Source organism: Miniopterus schreibersii (assembly GCF_964146895.1).
Source record: "Miniopterus schreibersii genome assembly, chromosome: 15".
Lineage (NCBI taxonomy): Eukaryota > Metazoa > Chordata > Mammalia > Chiroptera > Miniopteridae > Miniopterus > Miniopterus schreibersii.
In genome coordinates, this window is record NC_138115.1 from 25,924,650 (window position 1) to 25,948,909 (window position 24,260).

The 24,260-nt window shown below is 46.2% G+C and overlaps 1 protein-coding gene across 1 annotated transcript in view; it reads right to left on the bottom strand.

Moving 5' to 3' along the window:
• CLSTN2 (calsyntenin 2) overlaps nt 1-24,260 on the bottom strand; it is a 484,330-nt gene that overhangs the window by 40,104 nt on the left and 419,966 nt on the right. The window contains exons 7-8 of the mRNA XM_081160688.1: nt 22,966-23,214; nt 20,773-20,894 (exon numbers count right to left, since the gene is read on the bottom strand). Coding sequence (XP_081016814.1) covers nt 20,773-20,894; nt 22,966-23,214 — 371 coding nt within the window. The remainder of the gene's footprint in view (nt 1-20,772; nt 20,895-22,965; nt 23,215-24,260) is intronic.

A 24,260-nucleotide genomic window follows, 5' to 3' on the forward strand; every position in this document is an offset into this window, starting at 1 on the left:
CCCTTCCTCTCCCCCTGCCCGGCACCAGCCTTCCCTTGCTTTGGAGAGGTGAGGGTAGTCCAGTCAGCTCTATGCCCAGATTAATCACTCAGCATGGATTTCCTGAGTGCTGATTAGGTACAAGACATGTGCTGCTTCCAAGTTCAGTCTGATTGCAGATGTCAGAAAATATAAATGGCCCTCCACATTCGCCGAGATAAGTGGGACTCATGCATCCCGGCTTCCTCCGAGCCACACCAGTCAGGGACCAGGTTTCACAAAGCCTGTCCACAATGCTGAGAACGCTCATGGCCTTGACTCCATCTTGGTCTCTGCATTAGTTTGTTAGGGTTGCTACAGCAAAGTACCATCCACTGGGTGGCTGAAAACAAGAACTTATTGTTCTTAGAGTTTTGCAAGCTAGAAGTCTGAAATCAAGGTATTGGCAGGGTGGCCCTTCTGGGTGAACATTTGTTCCATGGGTCTCTCCCAGCCTCTGGTAGCCATGTCGTTCCTTGACTTGTAGCTGCATCACTCCAGTCCCCCGTCTTCACATGGCCTTCTCCCTGTGTGCCTGTGTCTTCACATGGCCATCTTCTTATAAGGACACCAGTCATAATGGATTAGGGGCCCATCCTACTCCAGTATGACCTCGTCTTAACTAATTCCATTTTTGAAACAACCTTATTTGCAAATAAGGTCACTTTCTGAGGTATTGGAGGTTAGGGCTTTAACATTTTTTTTGGAGGGACACAACTCAACCCATAACAGCTTGCTTTCATTCCTGCCATGTTCCCAAAGTGTGGGGCTAGGGACATAGAAAGTGTTCAAAGAAGGTGCACAGCATTCAATCCTATACTCACCACAACAGAAAGGGACAGTGGCTATCCAGTGGGTCAGCATCTTTTTTTTTTTTTTTTTTTTGCATAAGGAAGGAAAATTCTTTGACTCCCATATGATGGAAGAAAACTCTGAGATGTTATATGTATTCAGGAAGTGCAACCTTTAAAAGGAGAATCCCTTGTTAAATAATAAAAAAAGGGCTCCCATTAAAGGGTCCATAAACCATAGTCATTCATTCATTTATTCACTTATTCATTCATCAATTAATATGCATGGAGCCTGCCATGCGCCAGGCACCCTGCTCTGTGAGGGGAAAGCTGAGGTCCTGCTTGGGGAGCCTGGAGTCTCAGCTCTGCTGAGCCAGGCCTCTCTCTCCAGTCATCTGGCAGAAGTAGAGGATTGTGGGGACGTCTGATTTGTAGCTAAGTGAGACAAAAGTTGTGGGTAACCTGGGGACCTACTACAGTTGACCTTTGAACAATATGGGTTTGAACTATGTAAGTCCACCTGTATGCAAATATTTTTCAATAAATATATTCCATTAAAGAAATGTCCTGGTGTAATGCTGTGTGGGGAAATGAGGTGGTATTTATGTCCAGAATCTCCAGGATCACAAGCTGGCTCTGAATTCCCAAATCCCCACTTTGGGACCCCTAACCTGAGCCTCCTTGACTCCCCATGAAATGCCTTGATTTCACACCAGGCCCTCCCCTCATGGAGAACCTTTGCATTTCAACTGTGGTTTTTGTTATCTGTTCCTATGAATGGCAAGGGGTAGAGCTTTAGGCACCTGGCAGGCTAATCAAAGACACTCAGTGAGAAGTATTCATAGATGAATATACCACCCATGACACTGTGGGCAATTCTGCCAATGAGCAGAGCTGCTATGCACAAACACCAGCCTCTATATCTCTAAATGCTGCCCCAGCTTCCCAGGCCATTAGGGCAGCTCAGCACCAACAAGGGTCTTTGCTTCCCCAGTTGCAGTTTTAGGCCCTCAGTGCAGAAAAAGAAAGAAAAGAGTGCCCAAGCCTAAGGCATCCTCCCTGCCATGTGCCTGGCTGACCATTTAATTACAAGGTCCAATCAAACTAATCACACTTTGGGGACCTTGAACACATTAGGCAATTAAAGGCCGCCTGGCTGCTGAGTTCTAGAAAGGTAGGTTGTTTTTGCTGCAATCTACTGATGGGGCTGCGAGTCACGCAGTGAAAAGGCAAACCTTGAGACCGAGGGGGTCAGGGAAAAGAGAGGCATCTGGAGACAGCACACTCTCTAAGGGCTCAATATTGGGTGGACGGGGCCTCTGTGCTTTTTCAGAGTCAGTGAGGAATGTGAATATTTTAAAGCAAAATCCTTTATCAGAGAAATCAGGTTTCTTCATCAGATTACATGACTGAGTCACAGCTGGCAAGAGCTGAGTTATTTGATGATTAAATAAAGTGAACCAGCCAGGGAAGTGCTGGGCATATAGTAAATGCTCAATAAATAGTTATTATCACATAATCATTGTTAATTTATTGGGTCAGAGCAAAAAAATTCACCAAGTGCCCACGATGCCAAACAGAATCTCAGTTTTGGGAATTCCAAGGTCATGCTGTCCTTGCAAATTTCCAGACACCTGTAACCAAGGCAGAGAAAAAACACTTCAGGAAACAAAAGCCTTATACTTGGCATGAAATGTGGGTTCAGGGCTACCTTGTTGTATAAAGAGCGGTGGTGACAACAGGTCCTGGCTGTGGCAATTCATCCTCAAGCATCCACTTTAGCCACTCTTGGGGATAAAAGAGAAGGGCCCCTCGATAATATGACTCTTAGTGGAGAGAACAGATTAGCACATAGCAAGTAACTATTGATTTTATTTATACTCCTGCCCATCTAAAACAGCTTAAATGTGGTTTTTGAGGATAAAATCAATACATGATTTTTAAAAAAATTCAGGAACTAAAAGAAGCCATGGAAAGGAAAATGTGGGTAGGAAAGCCTGTCAGACACCTCTCTGGGCCACCTCAGATCTCGGCACCATCCCTTTGGGAGGGGAGATGGGGAGGGGCACAGCCACTCACTGATTCCAGCTGGCATCGCGGTGAGTGCCTCCGCATGGCCAGCCCAGCTGCTGCCCAGTGGTGGGCTTCCCCAGGGCACAGCCCGGCAGCTGTAGGGCTCCCCGGTCATCTCTGAGGCAGGCGGCGCAGCAGGAGCCCCGCCACCCAGATGTACAGGGGCCTGAGTGCTTCTGAAATACTGGGCCCATGGGGGACAGGCGCCAGGACACAAATTCTTTTCCTTTTCTCTCCTCACATTCCACGCAGTAGTTAATTATGAACAGTTAATAGCTGCTTTGGAAGAGCAATCAGCTGAACTTGATCACAAGCGGTGTCCAACTTGATTAAGTAAGTACCTTTTTATTTATCTCCCGGGTCCCCTGCCTCCCTCCCTCCCTCCCTCCAGCATCTCCCGGGCCTTGCGGCGTACCTTACTCTAGAGGGGAGGCCCAGAAGCTCCTGCCTCAGGCTTTGCTTTCTCAGGGCTCGGGCTAAATCAGGACGTTCAGGGGAAGCCTTGGAGTGAGTGTGCCTGGTCTGTCCCTTCAGTGGATGCTGAAAGGGTCTACATTGTTCAGCAGAGGCTGCAGCCAGTGGCCCCAAGCTTGGCAGAAGCCAAGGAGAAGAGGAAGCTTGGTGAGTCCTACTGTGTCACCATGCCCACAACACCCAAAGCTACCTTGTGTGGAACAGAAGGAGGGAGGGCTCTTTCTTATACTGAGTCCAGGCAGTGGGTTCTCAAAAGAAGACATGGTGTGATGTAGAGACCATTGTCCTCAACACCACCCTTTATTAATCTAAGAATGAGTTTGGGGGCTGGTTCTTTTTTTTTTTTTTTTAATATATCTTTATTGATTTCAGAGAGAGGGAAGGAGAGGGAGAGAGGGAGATAGAAACATCAATGATGAGAGAGTCATCGATCGGCTGCAGCCCACAACCCGGGCATGTGCCCTGACCAGGAATCGAACCCCGATCGCCTGGGTCTTAGGTCGATGCTCAACCGCTGAGCCACGCCCGGCCGGGCTGGGGGCTGGTTCTTCTAATACCCTTCAAGGTGATGTGAGAGTTGAACATCAGTGTGTATTCCAGTAAGATCATGCAGCTAATGAGGGATTCCCGTGCAGTGGTTGGCACCAAAGGCTTTGGAGGAGCATGGGTTAGCCATGATTGCCACTTCTGCCACCGACTATCTGTGCCACCTCAGGTGAATGAAATGCCCCAAGTCTCGGCCTTCTTCATTTGTGACAGAGATCATGGTAAGGATAAACAACGCAATGAGCGAAAGGTGCTCAACATGACGCTCAGCACACAGTGAGTGTTCAGTAGAGACTGCTGTTGGGGGAACTATTCTGAGAGGAGCCCTGGGATGAAGTCCAAGTACCATGTGGTTCTTAGATGGTCTATTCTAATTCAGGACTAAGTGTAGAGTAAGTGTATTTTGAGCCGTAGCTCCCAATTTTTTCATCAATGAGGGCTGCTTTTGGATTTCAAACACTTCAGGTTTTACACAGAGTTGTTTTACTGCCTACGGTCTGAGAGAATGAAACAGTGACCTGAAGCCACCCTTTACATGTATACGAATATATTATTAATGACGATGCATTTGAAACCCAGAAGTACACACAGGCTGTGTGGGTGGCATAGTTAGCAGGGCTCCGTGGTTTGGGGATCCTGGGGGCTGAGATACTCTAATTTTTTCCATATTTCAGTCATTTTGGAGAATAAACTCTAGGCTGCTATGTTTGTTTTTACTGGCTACAAATGCTAGAGCAGTACAGAGAAAAGAATATTGCAAAGGGATAGAGCAATCCTGAGGAGCAAATTTCTCGTTTCCTCCCTCCCTTCCTTCCCTCCTTCCTTTTTTCATGTTTTATTCTACAAAGTCTCTGTGACAGTTACTGCACTAATGTTTGAGATTCAGTGGTGACCACAACAGAGGAGGTTTTTGCCCTTGTGAAGCTCACAGTCTATAGGAGAGACAAATACTAAGCAAATAATCATATAAACAATATATATTTCAAATTGTGACAAGTGCTTTGAAGGAAGAGCACAGAAAGTGACAGAGTTTTAATGGGAGGTCCTCTAGCCTGGGGCCCAGAGAACAGCTTGCTGAGTGGGGCAGGGACTCCGGGCAGAGAGTGAGCCTACGGACATGCCTCTCTCCTCTGACTGGTGGGGTGGGCAAAGAGATTCGCTGCTGCGGGTGAGGCCCCCTTCATAGTAGCGGACACAAGCCCCTCAGCCTCTCCAGGGAGCAGTGCATTGTGGTGGGAAGAACACAGGCTTTTAGAAAGACCAGTTGAGGAGCTGTGTGGCTTAGGCTAAGCCACTTCAGCGCTCTGAGCCTCAGGTCTCCCATCTGTGAAATGGGGATAATGAGTCTTTTTTGCAGACTGTTGTGAAGATTACAAGAATAAAATCAGGCAAAGCACCTAGAGCAGATTAGTTTATGCCTCTCCTCACAGACAAAGGCTTGCAATGTTTATTCCTTTGACCCTCTCCTTCCCCTTCTGCTTTATTGCAACCTGACATTGTCGTTCAGCTCCTGATGATGTGACAGGGAGGGGACTTTGCCAAGGATTTCTTTATGACCCCCACAGAACCAAGCTTAATGTTAGTATAAAGGAGGTCTACACAGCTGGTGCTGCTCACAAAGTATGTGACAGAAGAAGCAAACTTGTCATATTGCCCTTAGGTTCCGTAACTAATGCCACAGTTATAAGAACAGCATGGCCGAGATTCCACACAAACCCCATAATGCATGTAAATGATTCTCCACCATCCTAAATAATAACACAGATTTAATTAAAAACACTTTAAAGACATCCTTTCAAAGCCTCTCCCTAACCCTCTGTTCCTTTATTAGACTCTCAATTTGCTGACTGGAGTGTGATTTTTGCTGAAACCTCTGAATAGCAAATCACATTTTCATCCCAAAGTGTCAGAGATAAAGCCATGTCAGAGACTGGAATAATTAAAGGCCAAGGAGGCAAGCCCAGCCAGGAGTGCAGCAGAGAGAGGCAAGCGAGCCCATGGTGCTCGCAGGCTTCTTTTTTCCTTTCTCTTTGCTGATTAAACCAAAGGCCTTGGCTGTAAATTAGAACCACATTCTCCTGAAATATTAATCTATGTCTTAAATATAAGAGGAAAAAAAAAACCCATCCTGGGTTGATTGTAACAATTTAAGCTGCTGGTGAGTACCTTTGGCAGTGATAAGTAGGGTTTATTAAACTCTGAAATATTCCTTACATGGTGGGAGGCCCCTGCCTCCAGTGGAGGCAGAGTTTACCTACAGGCTCCTGAGCTCTTCCCATCTACGTTAATTTTCACCCATGTCTCCATCCATCCATCCATCCATCCATCCATCCATCCATTCATCCACCCATCCATCCATCCATCCATCCATCCATCCATCCATCCATCCATCCATCCATCCATCCATCCACCCATCCACCCGTCCGTCCGTCCGTCCGTCCATCCATCCATCCATCCATCCATCCATCCATCCATCCATCCATCCATCCTTCCATCCATCCATCATATACTCATTGAGTCCCTACTCTAAGCCAGATGCTGCTTTAGTTCTGGGAGACACAGCAAGAAATAGGACACAAGGTCCCTGCTCTCCTGGAGAGAGACTGCATAACTACCTAACCAAAGAGTTATATAATGTAAACCAGGGTTGTGCATTCATAGTGACATGCATTCAACCAAATACCCTTGAGCAAAGTGCAAAAGACCAAGATCTCCTGGTTGTTAAGGCAAGTGACGGCTTTCCTGGGAGGTGAGGGCCATCTCATTCAGCCCTGTATTCCTAGTGCCTAGCACAAAACCCAGAACACAGCAAACACTCAGGAAGCGGGTAGTCAATGATGAGAATCTGTTCTGGGGTTACTCAAGGACAGGGTCAATGTCTTAGAGTGCTCTAGAATAGGTTTTAATCCCCCCAACTAGCATTTTCTGAGGCTGATTTGTTTCCCAAGTATTGTTTATGCCTTTTAGTGAATGTACGGACATGTTTCTGCTGGGTAGAAAACTAGGGGTAAAACTTCTGGGTCTACTTTGGAGGTAACTGCCAGTTTTCCAACGTGGTTGTACATTTATATTCCCACCAACAAGAGTTCAGTGGTTCTGCCAAATCTTTTTTCTTTTCTTTTTTTGACTTTATTAAAATACTGACTTTATTTCACATGTATCCAGACCTCTTCTCTTTTCTTAGCCATTCCAGTGAATGTTTAGGCTGACTCACTGTGAATTTAATTTGCACTTTATATGTCTAATGAAGTTGAGCACTTTTCATGTGTTTACTGGACATTTGTATAATTTCTGTAAAGTGCTTGTTGGGGGTCTTTCAAAGGTCCAAGATTTTGTCTGCTCTGTTCACAGTGTGTCCTCTGGGTCCAGAACAATGCCTGCCATTTAATAGGCACTCAAAGGAAGTATTTCTTAAATAAATGTGCAAATTCACACATTTCTTCTACTATCATTTCTTACTATCCTCTTTATGCCAACTCGCCTTTACTTAAATAAACTGACTTAAAGATTATATCATCTCACAGCTCTGAAATCATGGTTGTAAAGTGAAGGTTACACTTCTTTTGTACATTAAAATAAATGGGCGATGATGAAATTTAAAAACAAAATCCATTCAAGTACAGCTACTCTCTCCCCCTTAATGTCATTGGTGATGTACTAATATCTCCCAAATTAAGTGAACTGAGTTGGAGAAACATTTAAGTGCTCATTGTAGGTTGGCTACTGTTAGCTTTCCTGTGCCAGTGGTGTGTGAACCACACCAGCAGGCCTGGGGCCAGGGTGAAACAGGCCCTCAGGAAACGTGTGTGGGTCGGGCAGTGGTGCTGTGGCCCTGGTGACGCTCTTAGAAAGATCACCAAGGCAGCTAAGTGGGCAGAAGGCTGGTGGGACACACGAAGACGTGGAGACAAATTAACACGACTCTGGCTATGGTGTAAAGGATGTTTTCCCTGATTTTAAGTGACTAGTTGTGCTTTATTCCACAGATAAAAGGCGTAAGTGTATTAGGGACAAATGACCTGCAGGGGTTAAGACTGTGCTAAAATCTTATGACCTGAACAGGCTTTAAAGTGTTCTCTCTCCCTACATAAGCTGTTAGATGAAATACAGAAATGAGGCCCCCTCGAGTAGTAACGTGTAATGAGGAAGCTTCCCTGGCTTCTTTAACCAGCAGTTAATACGAATGCTCACAGCCACAAGTGAGCCTGCATCACAGCCAGACAGGCTGGGCTGGGGGACCCCTGTGAGGTGCAGGCTCTGCCCCATGGTGACTGAGCCCAGGACAGTGTTGATGTTCAGCCCATGATGCTGCTTGGTGAGCAGGCCGCCCATAGCGAAAGATGGGAAGGCACAGAATCCTGCTCTGGAAAACCAACGGCCTGCTCAGAACATGGTCCCAGGGGATGTGACACATTCTGAACTGGTTTTGGGTGGTTCCGGCAGCGAGGATGAGTCTCTGTGGCTCAGCCTCAGGGTTCTGGAATGAAAGTCAGTGAGAAGTCCCTGGCCTGGGTGGCAAATTATTTTATAGCATTGCACCCATGAACTGCTTCCTGTGGGGATGAGTCTAACACACAGGCACCGAGGGGTGATCATGTACAGCCCTAAATCTAGTAGGAGAATCCTTCGTTTATAAGGAGATTTAAGAGCCCCCTCCTGCCTCCATGGGGATGGGATGTGCACAGAGAAGTGACTGGTGTGGAGTGCACATGGGCCACAGAGCAGAGTCAGGAGCTGCCACCCGTTTCTCCCCCTCCCCCAGACACACACACTGCCCTGGGCTGAGAGGTAGAAGGGAGCAAAGCCTTGGAAGATAGACCTAGACCTTCAACATCTTTAGACTGCACTGAATTAGGGTTTATGCAAAGGTAAGAATCTCTGCAATGGAAACTAAGGTCTTAGAGCAGGAACTGCGAAGGCCCAGAGCAGCCTGGGATGCCCAGGCAAGGCTCTACTCAGACAGGCAGGGTCCACTGCGCTGGGCACTTGAGGAAGTCTTCTCGTTAGCTCCTTAGTGCAGAAGCTGCAGGAGGTGCAATGTGCTGTATTATCACAGTTAATCCTCCCAACCCTATGAGGTTAAGTGTTATTCTATCCCATTTTACTGATGGGGAAACTGAGGCACAGAGGCCTTAGTTAGCTTTCCTGAAGTACTCACAGCCAGTAGTGGCAGAGCTGGGAGTCAAACCTAGGAAGTCAGGTTCAAAAGTCTATGCACTTAGCCACTCAGCCAGGCTGCCTTCACAGAAAAGTGTGCCGGGGGCATGGCCTCTTGTTTGCATAAAGTCCAGAATTCCAGAACCCTCCAGGAGATGAGGACTGGTTAAGCCAAGACTGATCTCCAGTATGGGCAAAACACAGGAAAAATAATGACAATGATAAAGTGATGCAATTTATCACCATCTAGTGTTCATATAGCCCATTTTATGCAAGAAGACAGGGAGTTTGGAGGGGTTGGGCGATATCCTGAAGTTCCCACATTGAGAGTCACCGCAGTGAGATGGGAACTTGAGGTTTTCTGCTTAAAACCCTGCTCTCATTTCCACACACTTTCTTCTGCCCTCATGAGACTTTATGCTTCCTCAGGTATGTCCTTCCTCTTCTATGGGCACCTGGGACAGGGACTGCAGGCCTCAGGATGCCCCTGCCAGCCTGTGACAATTACACTGCCCCTAATAGCATGCGTGTAATGCACCTTGCCATACATGGTATTCTCATGAGAACAGTCAACTTTTCTATTCTACTTGGTAAAAATTAGTTTTTAAAATCTTATTTGTGCTTTTCTGTTGCTAACCCCTTTAACTCCTCGCCTGGGTTGCCCACTCTTACAGACTGACCGCCTGTACCTGTCAGGGAGCCTAGACCCTCTACTTCCCTGGCTAAAGAGAGTAGGTTTGGTTCAATGCTCAGCTCCTCTCTGTGCTGGCAGGTTGACCTAGGTTGAGTTGTTTTATACCCTCTCTAAGCCACAGTCGCCTGACATCTGAGTGAGAGAGTGATAATGCCTGGCGAGAATGAACTGAGAAACTGGGGTGAAGCTGTGTAAAGTGTATGGCAAGGGGCCCAGCCTATGAGAGTTATCTGCCTGCATCCCCCACTGAGCCTATATTGGAGCTCTAGAGTCAAGACAGTGTCATTGTCACCCTTGTATCCTCAGCATGGGCCATCCACCCCCGACTGGTAGGTGACCTTTTCCCACCGGCTTCTTTCTGTACTTCCCCTCTCTTAAGCCTCATCATGGTATTCTAATGGCCTTCTCTCCATTCAGCTCTAAGCTCCTTCAGGGCTAGGACTGAGCCGTAACACCCAGCAACACCTGCCGCACACAGTAGCCCTCAATACAGGCTTCTTTCTTTGTCAGTCACTTTTTAAAAATTGTAACATAAGACGGGATGTAGAGGGCTGCTACCATAAGTATAGAACTTGATGAAATATTATAGAGCAAACATCCTTCCAGCCACTACTCAGGCCAAGAAACAAGTTTACCAGCTGCCCAGAAGCCCACCCTTTGCCCCAGCCTAGTGACAGCCAGCCGCCTCCTAGGAGGGACCACTCTCCTGACCTTTACAGTCTTCATTTCTCTAGTTTGTCACTCAAATCTGTATCCATGGGCACTATAGTTAAGTTTTTTCCATTAAAAAAACTAATTTGTTAAGTTTTTAAGCCTTTTTTAACCTACAGAACCCTCCTCCATCCTTTCTTTTCCTTATAATATATCTGTTGAAGAACCCTGGACATTTGACCTACAGAGTTTTTGTCTGGATTTTGTTAATTGCACACACACATGCAGTTTAAAATGTTGCTTTGTACTAGATTTCTTGCAAAGAGGCAACCAGATCCAGGCTCATCTTGTTCAGTTTCTGCCTCAAACCTGAAATCAGCTATTTCTTTTAGTGCAAATAATACTTTAAGATGACAGTCTGGAGAATGAGATCAGAGACCTATCACAGTTCTGTTCACCACTATGTGCCCAGCTCCCACCAGATCAGTGCCTGGGATGGAGTAGCTGCTAAAAAATAAAATAAAAATAAAAAAGCACATGTTAAATAAATCCAGCAGTAGGAGAGCAATTATTCTACCTATAGTCTGTCTATCTATCTATCTATCTATCTATCTATCTATCTATCTATCTATCTATCATCTATCTATCTATCATTTATCTATCTATCTATCTATCTATCTATCTATCTATCTATCTATCTATCTATCTATCTAATCAATTATCTATCTAATCTACTTTCCCATCTATGCATGTGTGGCGCTGGCCCAATAAAACACTGCCATGGGTCGAATGTTCTGCTGCTACTCCCTTATTAACCTTGCTTTACATTCATTATATCATTTAATCTTCATAACACCCCCTAGGTGTTTACAATTATTCTCACATCACAGATGAGGGAAGTAGAGGCTCAGAGAGGTGAATTGACTCACTACAGCTCACACAGGATAATATGTGGGAGAGCTGCAAACTCAGGTCTAAGAGACTCCAAAGCCTGCATGCCCCTCACTGCTCCTTGATGAAATGTTTGTTCATTTTAAATTTAATCTCTTAATTAAAAAATTATAAATTTAATCTTGATCAAGATTTGTCAATAAATGAGTGAGTGAATAAATGTCTGACTTTTGGGGAAGAGTGTAGACACAGCCTGGCTCTGTGCTCTGCCCACTAAAGAATGTTTTATTTCATTATTATTATTATTATTATTATTGGTTTCCAATGTGACATATTTTTGCTAGGTATGGCAGAGGGATATTTTTAGTATTCTGGAATAAACCTAAAGGTATATTTTTCCTCTTGGCTTGTAAGTTTCATTTTATTCATATGTTTAAAGATGAAAAATATAAGTAGATGGTATCAGATAATTCTTCAAGTAATTCAAGTCTCAATTCACATTTATACCTCAATTATGGGCTCACTTTTTGTGTGAGTCTAGGTAAGAGTCTCTGTGCTTTGTGCTCACATAGGTAAAGCCTCTTTGTCCCCTGCATTTCTGACTGGAATGACACCTTCTGACAAGGTTGTGTTTGATGGAAAGACATGTGGCTCTTTTCACAGAAGCAGACCACATTGCAAGCTCATACCAAGCTCTGTTCCAGGCAGTCTAAACAAGACACAAGGACTACTTGGTATCTAACTTTTCATACCATGTCAAGAAGGCGGGCTTTAGATTTTCCTGTTGAAGAGGAGTCCTGTCTCTCCCCTGAGCACGTGGGAAGTTAGCACCTACCCATCAAAGAGAAGAAGGCATGTGGAGCCATGTGGTCAAGCACAGGGATGGCCCTTGCACTGCCCTGTCTTGATCTTGGACATTGGAGTCAGGACTTGCCTGCCCATGGCACATTCTCTTTTGTCCTTCAGAGCGATCCAGGTAGGTGCATACACAGTATTGTCCAGTCTGTCTGGGTCTAGGAATTGTATGGAAGCAAACTATTCCTTCGAGTTTCTGCTGAGATCAACAGATGGAGAAATATGGTGAAGATGTGGAGGACGCCCGGTTCTGCCAAGCTATGTAAACACTTTTGAACAAGATAAACATAGTGGAAAGAATGTGGAGCCTTGGAGAATGGTGGACTTGGTCCAACACTTTAGGCAAATTACTTAATCTTTCAGAGCCTCAGTTTCAATATCTATAAAATAGAATTAAGAAATAACTTTAAAAGTAACTGTGCAGCTTAGGCGTAATGTATGTAAATCAATGAGTTTAGGGATTGGTACACAACAGCCTCTCAAAAAATTCTAGTTTCCCTTCCTTCCTTCACATGTAATATATCACTGGCTAACTGTTTGCCATTCTTGTGCCTATAGCTATGAGGACTTAATGCAACCACAAGGCTTGTTTGTCTTTAGACTTCCATTTCTGTTGCCTCAAGAAAGCTACCATCTTCTAAATAACCAAGGGCTGCAGTAGCTGTTTCATAATGAGGCCTTGCTTCCTCCTAAATATGCACTGATTGTCAAGGTGATGGAGGAGGTTCATTATTTAAAGGCATAATTAAAGGGCACTTCCTTTAACTAAACTAATGAGCAGTAAGTGCAGCAATATTTGCATGTTTAGACATTAAGGATGCAAACAGATGACTCATAGAAGATTGGGAGTAAGCTGGGGCAAATTAATCTTATACCAAGGGCCTCCGGGGTTATTGCTTAGCAAGACTTCCTCAAAGGAGTGGTCTTCCATGGGAAGTCAACTTCACAGTCTTCTCTCTTGCTTTTTTTTAAAAATATGTTTTTATTGATTTCAGAGAGAGGAAGGGAGAGGGAGAGAGATAGAAACATCAATGATAAGAGTCACTGACCATTGATCAGCTACCTCCTGCATGCCCCCCACTGGGGATCAAGGTTGAAAGCCCGGCATGTACCCTGGCCGGGACTCGAACCATGACCTCCTGATTCATGGGTCAATGCTCACCTTCTGAGCCACACTAGTTGAGCTTCACGGTCTTTTCTTGTTTTATGGGATGAACTGCCCTCTCATCACTGTGCCTCAGGAGTAAGCTGATTTTTTCTTCAAAAGAGGCTAAAACGTGATTCCTGAAAATCTGAACTTGAACTCTGTTTCTGAATGGACATCCATGCCCTGTTCTAAACACTTAGGCATCAGTATGGATATTGGTTCATTGTTGTCATCCCGTGTAGTCCCTAAAGTTGTAAATTCTCCCAAGTCAACAATGGTTCTTTTTACTCTTTGGGAGCATGTGATTCGAGGTCCTATTCAAGGTTCCTCCTTTATTATGTAAGAGATATGGAGTGCATCCTGCTATGTCTCCCATTCTTCTTCCCTAACTCAGGAATTAGGCATAAAATGCAAGATTTTTGCTAGAATGAAAAGGAAGTGGCTGGCACAGATTAAGAATGGAAGTAACGCTGGTTCCAGTTCTCCTCACTGCATAGGGACTTCATGGCAATCAGTGTCTTTGCCTCATGTGTCCTAAATGACGGGATGAGCATTAGAATTTTCCATTTTATATTAGGATTCAACTTCATCAATTTCTTGTCTTTCCATAGTGTGGAAGTGACAGGGAAAAATATCTTCCATATAACAAAGGCAGAGATTTGGTTTGATGCCAAGGAGGAGCCTCCTTCCCCTCCCACAGGCACCCAATCCCTGAAGGAGTCTAGAAAGACAGGAGCAAGGCTCAGTGTCGTGACAGAATTAACACTGCTTCCAAGGGGACCACCCCAAGGCTCGAGCATCTTAATTTATTAGTGAAAAGGTAAGGTTTGATTTACTATTTTTAATTGTGTTGACATTATTTCCTTTTTCTCAATAGTAAAATGAGAGACATTGATTTTAAATATGTATTACAGGATGTCTACTGAAAATAAAATGCATTCATTGCCTCGGGGCAGATGTACAGGCTGAAACACAAATAATGATTTCACGGGAGCAAAAGAAACTGCTGAGCAGGTGCTCGTCAGGGGAAGAGCAACCAGAAAGAAGCCAGATCTGCCAGAAAAGGGAGGAAGGTGTGGGGTAATTAGTGCCTTTGATTTGTTTGAATGTAGCAGTTGTTTAGTCTCCTGCTTGAAGTCAGGATGAGAAAGTAGGAGAAGCCGGTGAAACTGCAGCAGGGAGGAGTGGCCTTCCTGCAGCTCTGAATTCACTGAGAGCACAGGCCCTCGGGAGCATTAAAGGCCGTCCTTTGTGGAACCTGGGCACCCAGGAGAGCCTGGAGATCAGCTCCGAGCAGACGGCTCGAGGCCTGCTGATGAGGAAGGCTGGGGAAGCCCTCACTGGGCTGTGGAGACTATGTCCTCAATATGACAGAGTTCCCCACTTGTCATCAGATCCTGCTGTTGGTTAGGACTACAACCAATTCCATGAACATTTGGCTACACTGAATTGCACTTGGCTAAACTTCCCTTCCTTCCCTTTACTTGCTGTGCTCTGGGGTCTTGATAACTTCGTCCTTTCAGCCACGGCCCTGCCTCTGGAACCCTGCAGAATGCTATTATTTCTCCCCAATAATAATAGCAGTCGCTGTTTCTTAACCGCCCTCTGTAGATTGGGAACTTTCCTGTGCTGCAGGGCAAACCAGGGCAGAGGGTTCCTTCGGGAGGTGGCTCCAGGGAAGATAAAAGCTGAAGTGGGAGCGTGAGTCAGGGAGGCAGGAGGAGCCACTAGGGCGGTGCTGTCCAGGTCACCGCTGTGGCTGGGGGCTTGCTTGCCTTGGGATTCCTGAGAAGAGAGCAGGAGGCCACCCAGAAGTGCTCCCACCTCCAAGCCCAGCTGCTCCTTGTCCTTCTGGGACAAGGGTGCTCCCAAGGTGACAGTCCTGCTCCATTCTGGACTATACTCACTGCAGCCGAGAGGCTCCTCTTGCCTTAGATCAAGCCCCGAGACAGAAAACTGAAAGGCACACAGAGGTGTGAGCTTGAGAGGGCACCTTCCAGTGAAGCAGGTTTCTGCGATTCAGGGGAAGGGCAGGTATTAACTAGAGAATCTCATCTGTGTACCAACTCTGTCAACTTTCAGCTTCCAGGTAAGTCTCTGTCAAGAGAAAGAGGATTTTCTAAGTTTGCTTTAGCATTTCCAGAAACAAGCCTAGAGGACAGTGTTTCTTCCCTGAAGGCAGAGGAGGTGCCTTTTCTATTAATAGTGGCTGGCAAGGAGGCCGATACCTTAGGCTAGAAGGAGAATATTGGCTTAGAGGGGGAAAAAAGGCTAAATCTGTCCCTTGGGCCTCCTTGGAAGCAGGCCTGGTAAAAAGCAAGGAGCAAGCAGTGAATGGGGGGTGTTAGGAGGTGTGCCCCTTTCTCTCTCCCTCTTAGGGCCACACTTCCAACCTGTAGCACCTGCAGCAGAGGCAACCACACACGGGGGTGAGTCAGGGGGCCTGCCTAACCTAGGTCTTCTCAATAAGCTGCTCGGAGTTGGGATGTGGCTGGATCTACAAGCCTGAGGCAGCTCCAGGCCTCCTCAAGTCTCATGAGTTATGTATGAGTTTCCGATGGCTGCTGTAACAAGTTACCTGAAACTCTGTGGCTTAAAACAACACACACTTACTATCTTACGGTTCTGGAAGTCATAAATCTGACATGAGTTTCACTGGGCTAAAATCAAGGTATCGAATCTGTTTCTTTGTCTTTTATTCCAGCTCATAGAGACTGTCACAGTCCTTGGCTCATGGCTCTATATCAACCTGCTTCCATTGCCATATCTCTAACTCCAGCTCTTCTGCCTCCCTCCTATAAGTACCCTTGTGATTTCATTGGGTCCACCTGGATAATCCTGGAGGATCCTTATCTCAGGATCTTTAATTCAGTCACGTCTGTAAAGACCCTTTGGTCATGTAAGGTAACATATTGCCAGGTTTCAGAGATTAGGATGTAGATATTTTTGGGAGTCATTATTTTGTCTATCACAATAGCTAACAGAGGGCCCTGGGGAGCCCAGGAGAGGAGTCATGGCATAGAGGTGATCAGCAGATATGGGCATGATAAAAGGCTGCTGAGAAAGGGACTTCGAGGTGGAGAGGACATGGCTAAGGCAATGGGTTGGCACCCTCTATAAAGAAAATGGAACCAATGAGCTAACCATGTGAGCAGTCTCCTTCCCAGGCAGCAGAAGGTCCAGTCACTGCACAGTCCTGAGCCCAGAGGACTAAGTGTCCTGTATGGGTCTGAGACCCTCCTCTGCCAACACCATGAAGCCATGGAAGCCACCTGCCCCCAAATGTCTGGAAGCTCATGGAGATGGAAAGAGGAGGGAGAGGGACTCTGACAGATGTGAGGGCTTGTCATGTCAGGGGCCCTTACTTATGTATTGTAGAGAAATCAAGAAGTGAGAGTCACTGTATCGGTGACTCTCCACATCCATTATTCATTTAGAACCATCCTGCAAGTTGGCATCTTTAAAAAAGCAGGTGTTCTGCCTAAAGGAGAGAAAAAAGAGATTGTGGACAGTCTTCTCCTCTGTTTAGGACACAGGTTCCTAGAGGAAAGCAGTCTCCCTGAAGGCTAGTGTGCAGGGCAGGCCAGTGAGCAGGGTGGTGTCACTGCATTGGAGGAAACATGGCAACGTTATCCAAGAGTTAGTCTTTAACAGCAGAATTAGAGTGCTGACAATGCCCAATTATTTTGCTCATTAAGATGACTGGTCTGGACTGGACTGACCATTTTCCAATTAACTCCTTGGCACTTCACTTGGCTATAATAATGATTGAACTAACCCATTTGACTCCCGGTGTGGCTGAAAGAGCAGATGCGAGTAAACTGACTGCATCATCCTAACACTCTTTCCTCACCAAGAATAAAGGATTTATTCACTTGCAGCCTTTTCCAGGAGCTTTCAAATCGCAGGCAAGTAGAATGGACTTCATGGCCCAAGACAAGTGTGAGCATGTGGCTCAAATCCTAGCTGTCATTTGTTCCTGGGGGAACTGAGCCTGTGACTTACTCTCTTATTTCCCTAAGGGGAAGGAAGACCACCATCAACACCAGAGCCCTAGGTCTAGGGGACTCTGCCCTACTTGTACCTGCCTCTTCCAACTGGGTGTGGTGAGGGGATGGTGGGGACTGACATGCCCCACCCCTGGTGTCACCACTGGAAAGCCAGCATTCCTTATTGGGGGGTGGGACGGGGGCTAGGGGAACAGGAGGTATTTACAAAGCACAAGTGGGCCTCCTTAAGAAGATCCAAACTTCTCATATAGACCTGTTAGGGCGTAGTTTTCCCTGTGTCAAAATAACAGTGGTTTTATTTTATCTGTTTTTTATCAGTTGTCTCAAACTTGTGACCAGAGTATTAAGGTATACTGTAGACATTTGTTTGGTCTGATGATATATGTTTTTAAATGAGAAAAATATTAAAAATTGAGAGATATCACATAAAAATCTGATTTCCAATTTCTGAAGAACTGGAGGTGCAGCACCAGGCCTGAATTCCTGTGTGGCTGGAGCCCTGTGGTGGCTTCATCCTCAGTGGGGACCAGCCTTCACCCACTGAGGCCTCTTCACTCCGTTTGGCTGCTTCTCCCTGCCCATAATTACTATAGTCTGCACTCTCGCAGGAGGATGTTCTGCTGGTCCATAACCTGGCTGGGGCTGGGTTGTGTGCTCCCCAGGGCAGGGGCTTGTCTTCTTCCCTCTCCCTGGTGCCTGTTACAAATCCTGGCAAGAAGAAGGTAATGGCAACCAGAATGAACCCCACTTCTGCATCGTGTATTCACTGCAATTTTTCATAGATGTATATTTTTTTCCTCATATGAGCTGGGAGCACCTGTCTCGTGCTGGTCACTTGAAGCTGTTACTCAAGCTGTGCATCCCAATAACTGAAACACACTGTAAAACTCCAGCAGGTTTCCCTCTAAGCACCAGCAAGTCCAAAGGGAAGATCATTAGAATTCGCGACACTGAGTCAACCGTATCCAAATAATATTAAAGCTGGGAGGGACTGCAAATTAATAAACCTTTTCTGCGTGAGCCGGCAGCTGGGCATTCTCCTCTGCTCTCGTCTGGGTTTGTACATGATTAACAGCCGGCTCCAGGGATTTGCATTAGCAGATCATAAGTAAAAATCCCATTAAAATGACATTCTCCTCATCATTAGGATCCCTTTAGTGAGGTGCACTGTATTGTCAGGGGCATTTCCAGGAGCTGCCTGCTGATGGATTGACCTGGCAGTCCACCCACCCTGGCGAAGGCTCTCTGAGGTGTGGGGCTAAGGGGCTGGGCGCTGGAAGCATGCAGCTTCTCTGTGCCAACTGCTTCACTCCGTGGGCAACTCCTGAAGAGCTATGTGGAAACCACCCTGCATTTCATGCTCTGGTTTCATTGCCCACGAACAGCATCTGTTAAGTGCTTGCTCCCCCAGTAAGCAGCTGCCCCTCCTGGGGGCTTTTCCAGGCCCTTGTCTCCAGGCCCATGTCAGAAGCCCCAGAATGGGCTCCCACAGACTCCCCCAACCTGGCCCCCTGCCTTCTGGCCCAGCACATACTGTGTAAGATTGAAAACTGTTTGTGTATGTATTGTTTGCCCCATTATCCTGGAAACTTCTAGAGAGAAGAGGTTCCTGATTTAGCTGCTGATCCCTGGATGAGCTCACACGCACAGCATGTCTGGCAATAGTTTGGAGCGTTTCAGTGGATCTCAGGCCTCCTTCAATTCACCACTTTGGGAACAGATTTCAGAATTCCTGGATTCACCATATCTCTATCTGTAGAACCAGAATTCCTTCCTCACTTAGTTTTATTTTCAAACCCTGTGACTTCATTTGCCTATATCAGGGCATCTCAATCCCATCTTAGAAAACGCTGCAGGGCATCCTTAAATATCTCAGGCAGTATAGCAGTGTTCTTATTAAAACCCCTCACAATATGGAATTTATTTTAATTCACCTCAGTTCATATTATGTATTTAAAAATATCTCACATAAGCCACATGGCACTTTAGAAGGTAACTAAGAGGTTGCTGGGACATCAAATAAATGTCAGGATTTGATAACTTCTGCAAGACCCTGAATTTCCAGTTCAGAGAAGGGTACACTAATCAGATGCCTTATTTCCAAAACCCCATCATCCAGCAAAATGGAATTCATTGGGAATGGATCAGTCAGTTGACACTGGGCTCCCTTAAGCAACTTTCCCAACAGCTTGGCATCCTGGACCTTGTCATGTTATCTGATGTTCCACCACTGAGAGGTTCCCCGAGGTTAATGAATTTTTCTTTTAAAGAGCGTATGTCTATACTTCTGTGTAGGTAAAAGGGGGCAGCAATCGTTCTCATCGCAAAGTAAATGGATTCCTCCTGGAATGCGTCCCAGTAACACCCTCTGCGGTCAGCCCCACTGGGGGCCTGGGAGCTACAGTGGTACCCGGAGAGGGTGGGAAAGATGCGGGGAACAAAGAGAGAGAAGGGAACAGGTTATGGAACATTCAGCCCTAGACAAGGTGAGGCAGGATGCACACACGACGGATTTTGGAGGGAGAAAAGGAGACTGAGGTCCCCAGAGCACTCAGGATGTGGGTGGGGCAGAAAAAAAGCCAAAGGAGTTGCTGGGGCCCAGGCAGGAAGGCCATAGAGTGAGCATCCTTTTGCCTGCTTCCTTAAGCAGACCCATTCTGCACTCTCCTTCCCTGCCTGTGGGCACTCTCCTTCTTGATCATTTAAAATCACCTTTAAAAACTCACACCCCACACTTCAAGTCTCACTGAAGGCCAACTCCAAGCTCGCGGCACAGACTACCTCTTCAGTGGAACAGCCACCAGAGAAGTGAGTGCCGCCTCCACAGTCTCAGCTCGGCAAATGTCGGAAACAGACACTTCACAGCTTTTGATTCAAATGAGACACTTCATTTGTCATTGACAAGTGTGACACAGTGGTCCTTGTGATCACAAGTCATGAGGCTCTGGAGTGAGTCATAGATTTTTGCACTTCAGACAAGAGCATGCATTGCTTACAGTGCAGTGTCACTGCCTACTTCAAAGGCCTCGGGTCCCTTTTCTCAACCTGAGCCACCAAAAGCAAAGCTGCACCGTCATCCAAAGGAGCCAGCAGAGCACCAAAGAGGAGACACAGAGCATTTATGACACACAGATGTGCTAACGAAGATGATAAACTGAGCCTGGGATCAAGAGAACCAGCTACTCATGAGCTCAATGCAGAGCAGATGGATAAGGTGAGTGTTGGCAGGTCCACTGATCCTGTGGGGTCCCAGCTGAGAGTGTGGCCCTCCCCACCTCCAACTGGTCTGTAAGGTGGCAGTTTCCATCCTGACTTTAAGATGCTCTTTGTCTCCTTGAGCTAATTCTTCCAAAAATCATCAAGTGACCAGAACCCTGAGGTGCCTACCCTCTGCCATCATCACTGGAGCACAACACCCACCCCTGCAAAGGGGTGACCAGGGTGACATGCCAGATGCGTGCTTACCTGGTCCAGCTTCCAGTGGAACTCGGCTGGGCGGAAGGTGTCCGCCTGGTCGAAGTCCTTCCTCAAGAGGAAGACCAGGCGGCAGTTGTGCACATACAGGGCGTAGTGATGCCGGTTCATTTCTGGAAACAGGAAGGGGGTTTGGGGGTGAGAGAATCCCTGTGTCAGTGTCAGTCTCAGCAAGAGTATTCCCACTACATCACTTAGCACACCTCAAAGGACACTGGCATTCCAGCCCCTCTTTTACCATTGGTTCTGAGGAATGTTTTAGAACATACATGGTGGAGCTCACTGAAATGCAAGAAGATTCAAGAAAGCCCAGAGCAACACTTCTGCTAAGATACCATTTGGGCTTTAAATACCAACCTAACCCATGCTCAGATGCTGTGTCAGACCCCAGATAAAAATTATTTAGGTTAACAGGCTTATTTGTTTGTTTATTTTTATACAAATGCTTCTGGGAGAGTTCAGGGAGCTCTCTGACAATCACATCATTCACTCTGGGATCCTATAACATAGTTGGTTTCTCCTTAAGTTCCGGGCTTTTATTTTATCAGGCTTGACAAGGGGGACCACAGAGCATATTTCCTTCTCAGATCTCTGTGCAGTGAGGGGGAGCTGCTGCACTTTTAGTTGCTGGTAGGAGGGGACAGATTGATTTTCCAACATTACATGGAGTTCTCACTTTCTGAACCTCTCTCTTCCATGCACAGACAATGGATGGGACTTTTCCCATTTGTGATATAGAAATTTCCTTTCCTACTTAGGAAATTTCATGTCCTGGATCCCAGCCATGACATCCTGTAGCTGCCAGATAACACCCATTGGGTGGAGAGGAGGAGTCTTCTGACCAATACTCAGAGAACTCACATTTACGATATAGAAGCCCACACAGAAATCTTCCACAAGGCACATGCTCCCCCAACAATGATGGGTGAGTGAGCAGGTGACCAGGGGAAACAAGCTCAGAGAGATTAGCAGCTCATCAAAGGTCACACCTTAGGAACTTTGTCCATCGGCAGAGTCTGAGCTGTCAGTCATTCTTCTATACTGTCTTCTCGTTGCTGTGGTTATTTATTTTGGGTAATTTAACAAAAGTAGTATTTGAAATAGGAAATTGTGAAATTACAGTTTAAGATGGAGTTGCAAACTTTACATAAGATATCAGAGTGTGTCTGTGTGTGTGTGTGTTGCAAGTGGGGTGTAACAACAAGCACAGGATTGGAATTAGCTAGCTCTAAGCTCACATTCCAGTTCTGATAGTTACTGGGACAAGTTACTTAACCTGCCAGGGATGTTTCCTTAACTTTAAAATGGGAACCATCGCAATGCTTTTATGAAATTGTTGCTGGGGATGTGAGACACTGGGTAGAAGAGTTACAGTTAACACAGATTGCACTCCTATATGCCAGGTACTGTTCTAAAGCACTATATATACACTAAGTCATTTAACCCTCACAAAACCCTACAAGGTAGATAATACTATAATGCCCATTTTATAGACAGGAAAGTGAGGCACAGAGGGGTTAAACAGCTTAGGCCACATAGCCAATAAGCGGTGGGGAGCTTTGAACCACCAAGCTGTGAGGTGCCTCGCACAGGGGCATGTTGAAAATGCCTAACACATGTTAACCATCACTGTTACGATGGCACTGATATTCAAACTGCTCATTTAAACCGGCAGGGCCCTTTCATTGAAGATAAACTTTTAAAAGTCTTACTACACAACGGTGGGCAAAAGTAGGTTTACAGTTGTGAGTACACGAAACAGTTAAAGAAGAAGCTATTGTTATAATCACAACCTACATGTCTTTTTTCATACAAATCACTGTAAACCTACTTTTGTCCACCCTTGTATATAATGTAATGAAGGTGGAGCTGCTTTGTTTGAAGTGAGGGTGCACCTCCACCCATTTCACGAATAGCAGCCCCGAGTTACTCCTGGGAGGCTGGGGTTCTGAAGCACCCAGTCGAAAACCACCAATCCTAGAGCCGGCCTTTGCGTTCTGTGTCTGCCCGTCCACTTTTCCCCTCTCCCTGGCCCTGCTCTGCCTGAGCCCAGGAATCTGCAGCCAGAAAACCAGAGACCAGAGTCTTTTCGCAGGGCCCCTCTCACAGCGTCGGTGGCTGTGTCTCTGCCTAACCTGCTGGGACATCACAGGCAGCCGCCGAAGGGCCGGGCTGGAGACTCACCGGTTTTATCTGAGTTGCAGAGGATGGTTTCCTTCTCGGCTCTCACGCCCGGGCTGGGGCCGTGTTTCATCCACATGGTGATGGTGAACTGGTCCGTCAAGTTCTTGGGCACGATCCCATCAGGGATCTTGGCACCCTGTCTGCCGTCAAACTTGAAGATCATCTCACTGCTGTCCACCAGCAGCCCCGCGGTCCAGTTGGTGGCAGTGCTGGGGGACGGCAAGAGGTCGATGATGCCAGAGGAGGCTCCTGCAGGGACAGGCAAAGAAACACACAGGGTCATTCCTCAGGGGCTGCGTGGCCTCGCCTGCTGTTTTCTACTCCGAGGTCAGGATAAACTACAGGTGACCCTTAAAGGACACCGATTTGAGCTGCATGGGTCCACTTTTATATGGATTTTTTTTCAGTAAATACTATAAATGTATCTTCTCTTCCTTAAGATTTTCTTAATACCATTTTCTTTTTTCTAGCTTACTTTATTGTAAGAACACAATATTAATACATATAATGTACAAATTATGTGTCAATCAGCTGTTTATATTATTGGTAAGGTTTCCAGTCATCCGTAGTTAGGTTTTTGGGGAGTCAAAAGTTACACACAAATTTTTGAGTGCACTGGGGGTCAGCACCCCTAACCCCCACTTTGTTCAAGGGTCAGCTGTACTCAGTGTACTTACTCAGAGGTCTGTCCCAGCCCTGAGCTAGGTGACTTGGAAAAATAAAGGCCAAATACCGTTCCTGTTCCTGCAATGCTACGGTCGGCTTGGGAGGCATCAGTAGTTACACAGAAAAGTGTTGCATGTGGCAAGACAAAGTGCAATAAGCTATTATGCAAAGAAAATGTGCTGAAGGAATTTAGGGAAATGGGGTCACCCTGGGGGCTTCCATTAGCAGGCAAGGTTCCTGGGGAAAGCCAGGGTTTGACTGGGATCAATGGATTCATTCATGCGCTCATCCATCCATTAACCTGTCAGCCATTCTCTGAGCACGGACAAGATGCCAAGGCCCCTGGCAGGTGCTGGTGATGTAAAGGAGAATCAGCACCGTCCCTGACCTGGAGGAGCCCAGGACCAACAAGTCAACAGACAACTGTGACACAGTGTGATCAGGGCTGTGATGAAGGAAAGTTCTAGGTCCTGATCCCATGAGGAGTGGAAGCCACTTTGTACTCACCACACTTTCTTCCCCCTTTTAACAACCATTTGTTTAGGCCAAATGGTACAGTGGTTGAGTCCTGAAGCAGGCCGAACTTGAATTTGACACCTGGCAGCATGACTTGTAGCCTTGTCACTGTG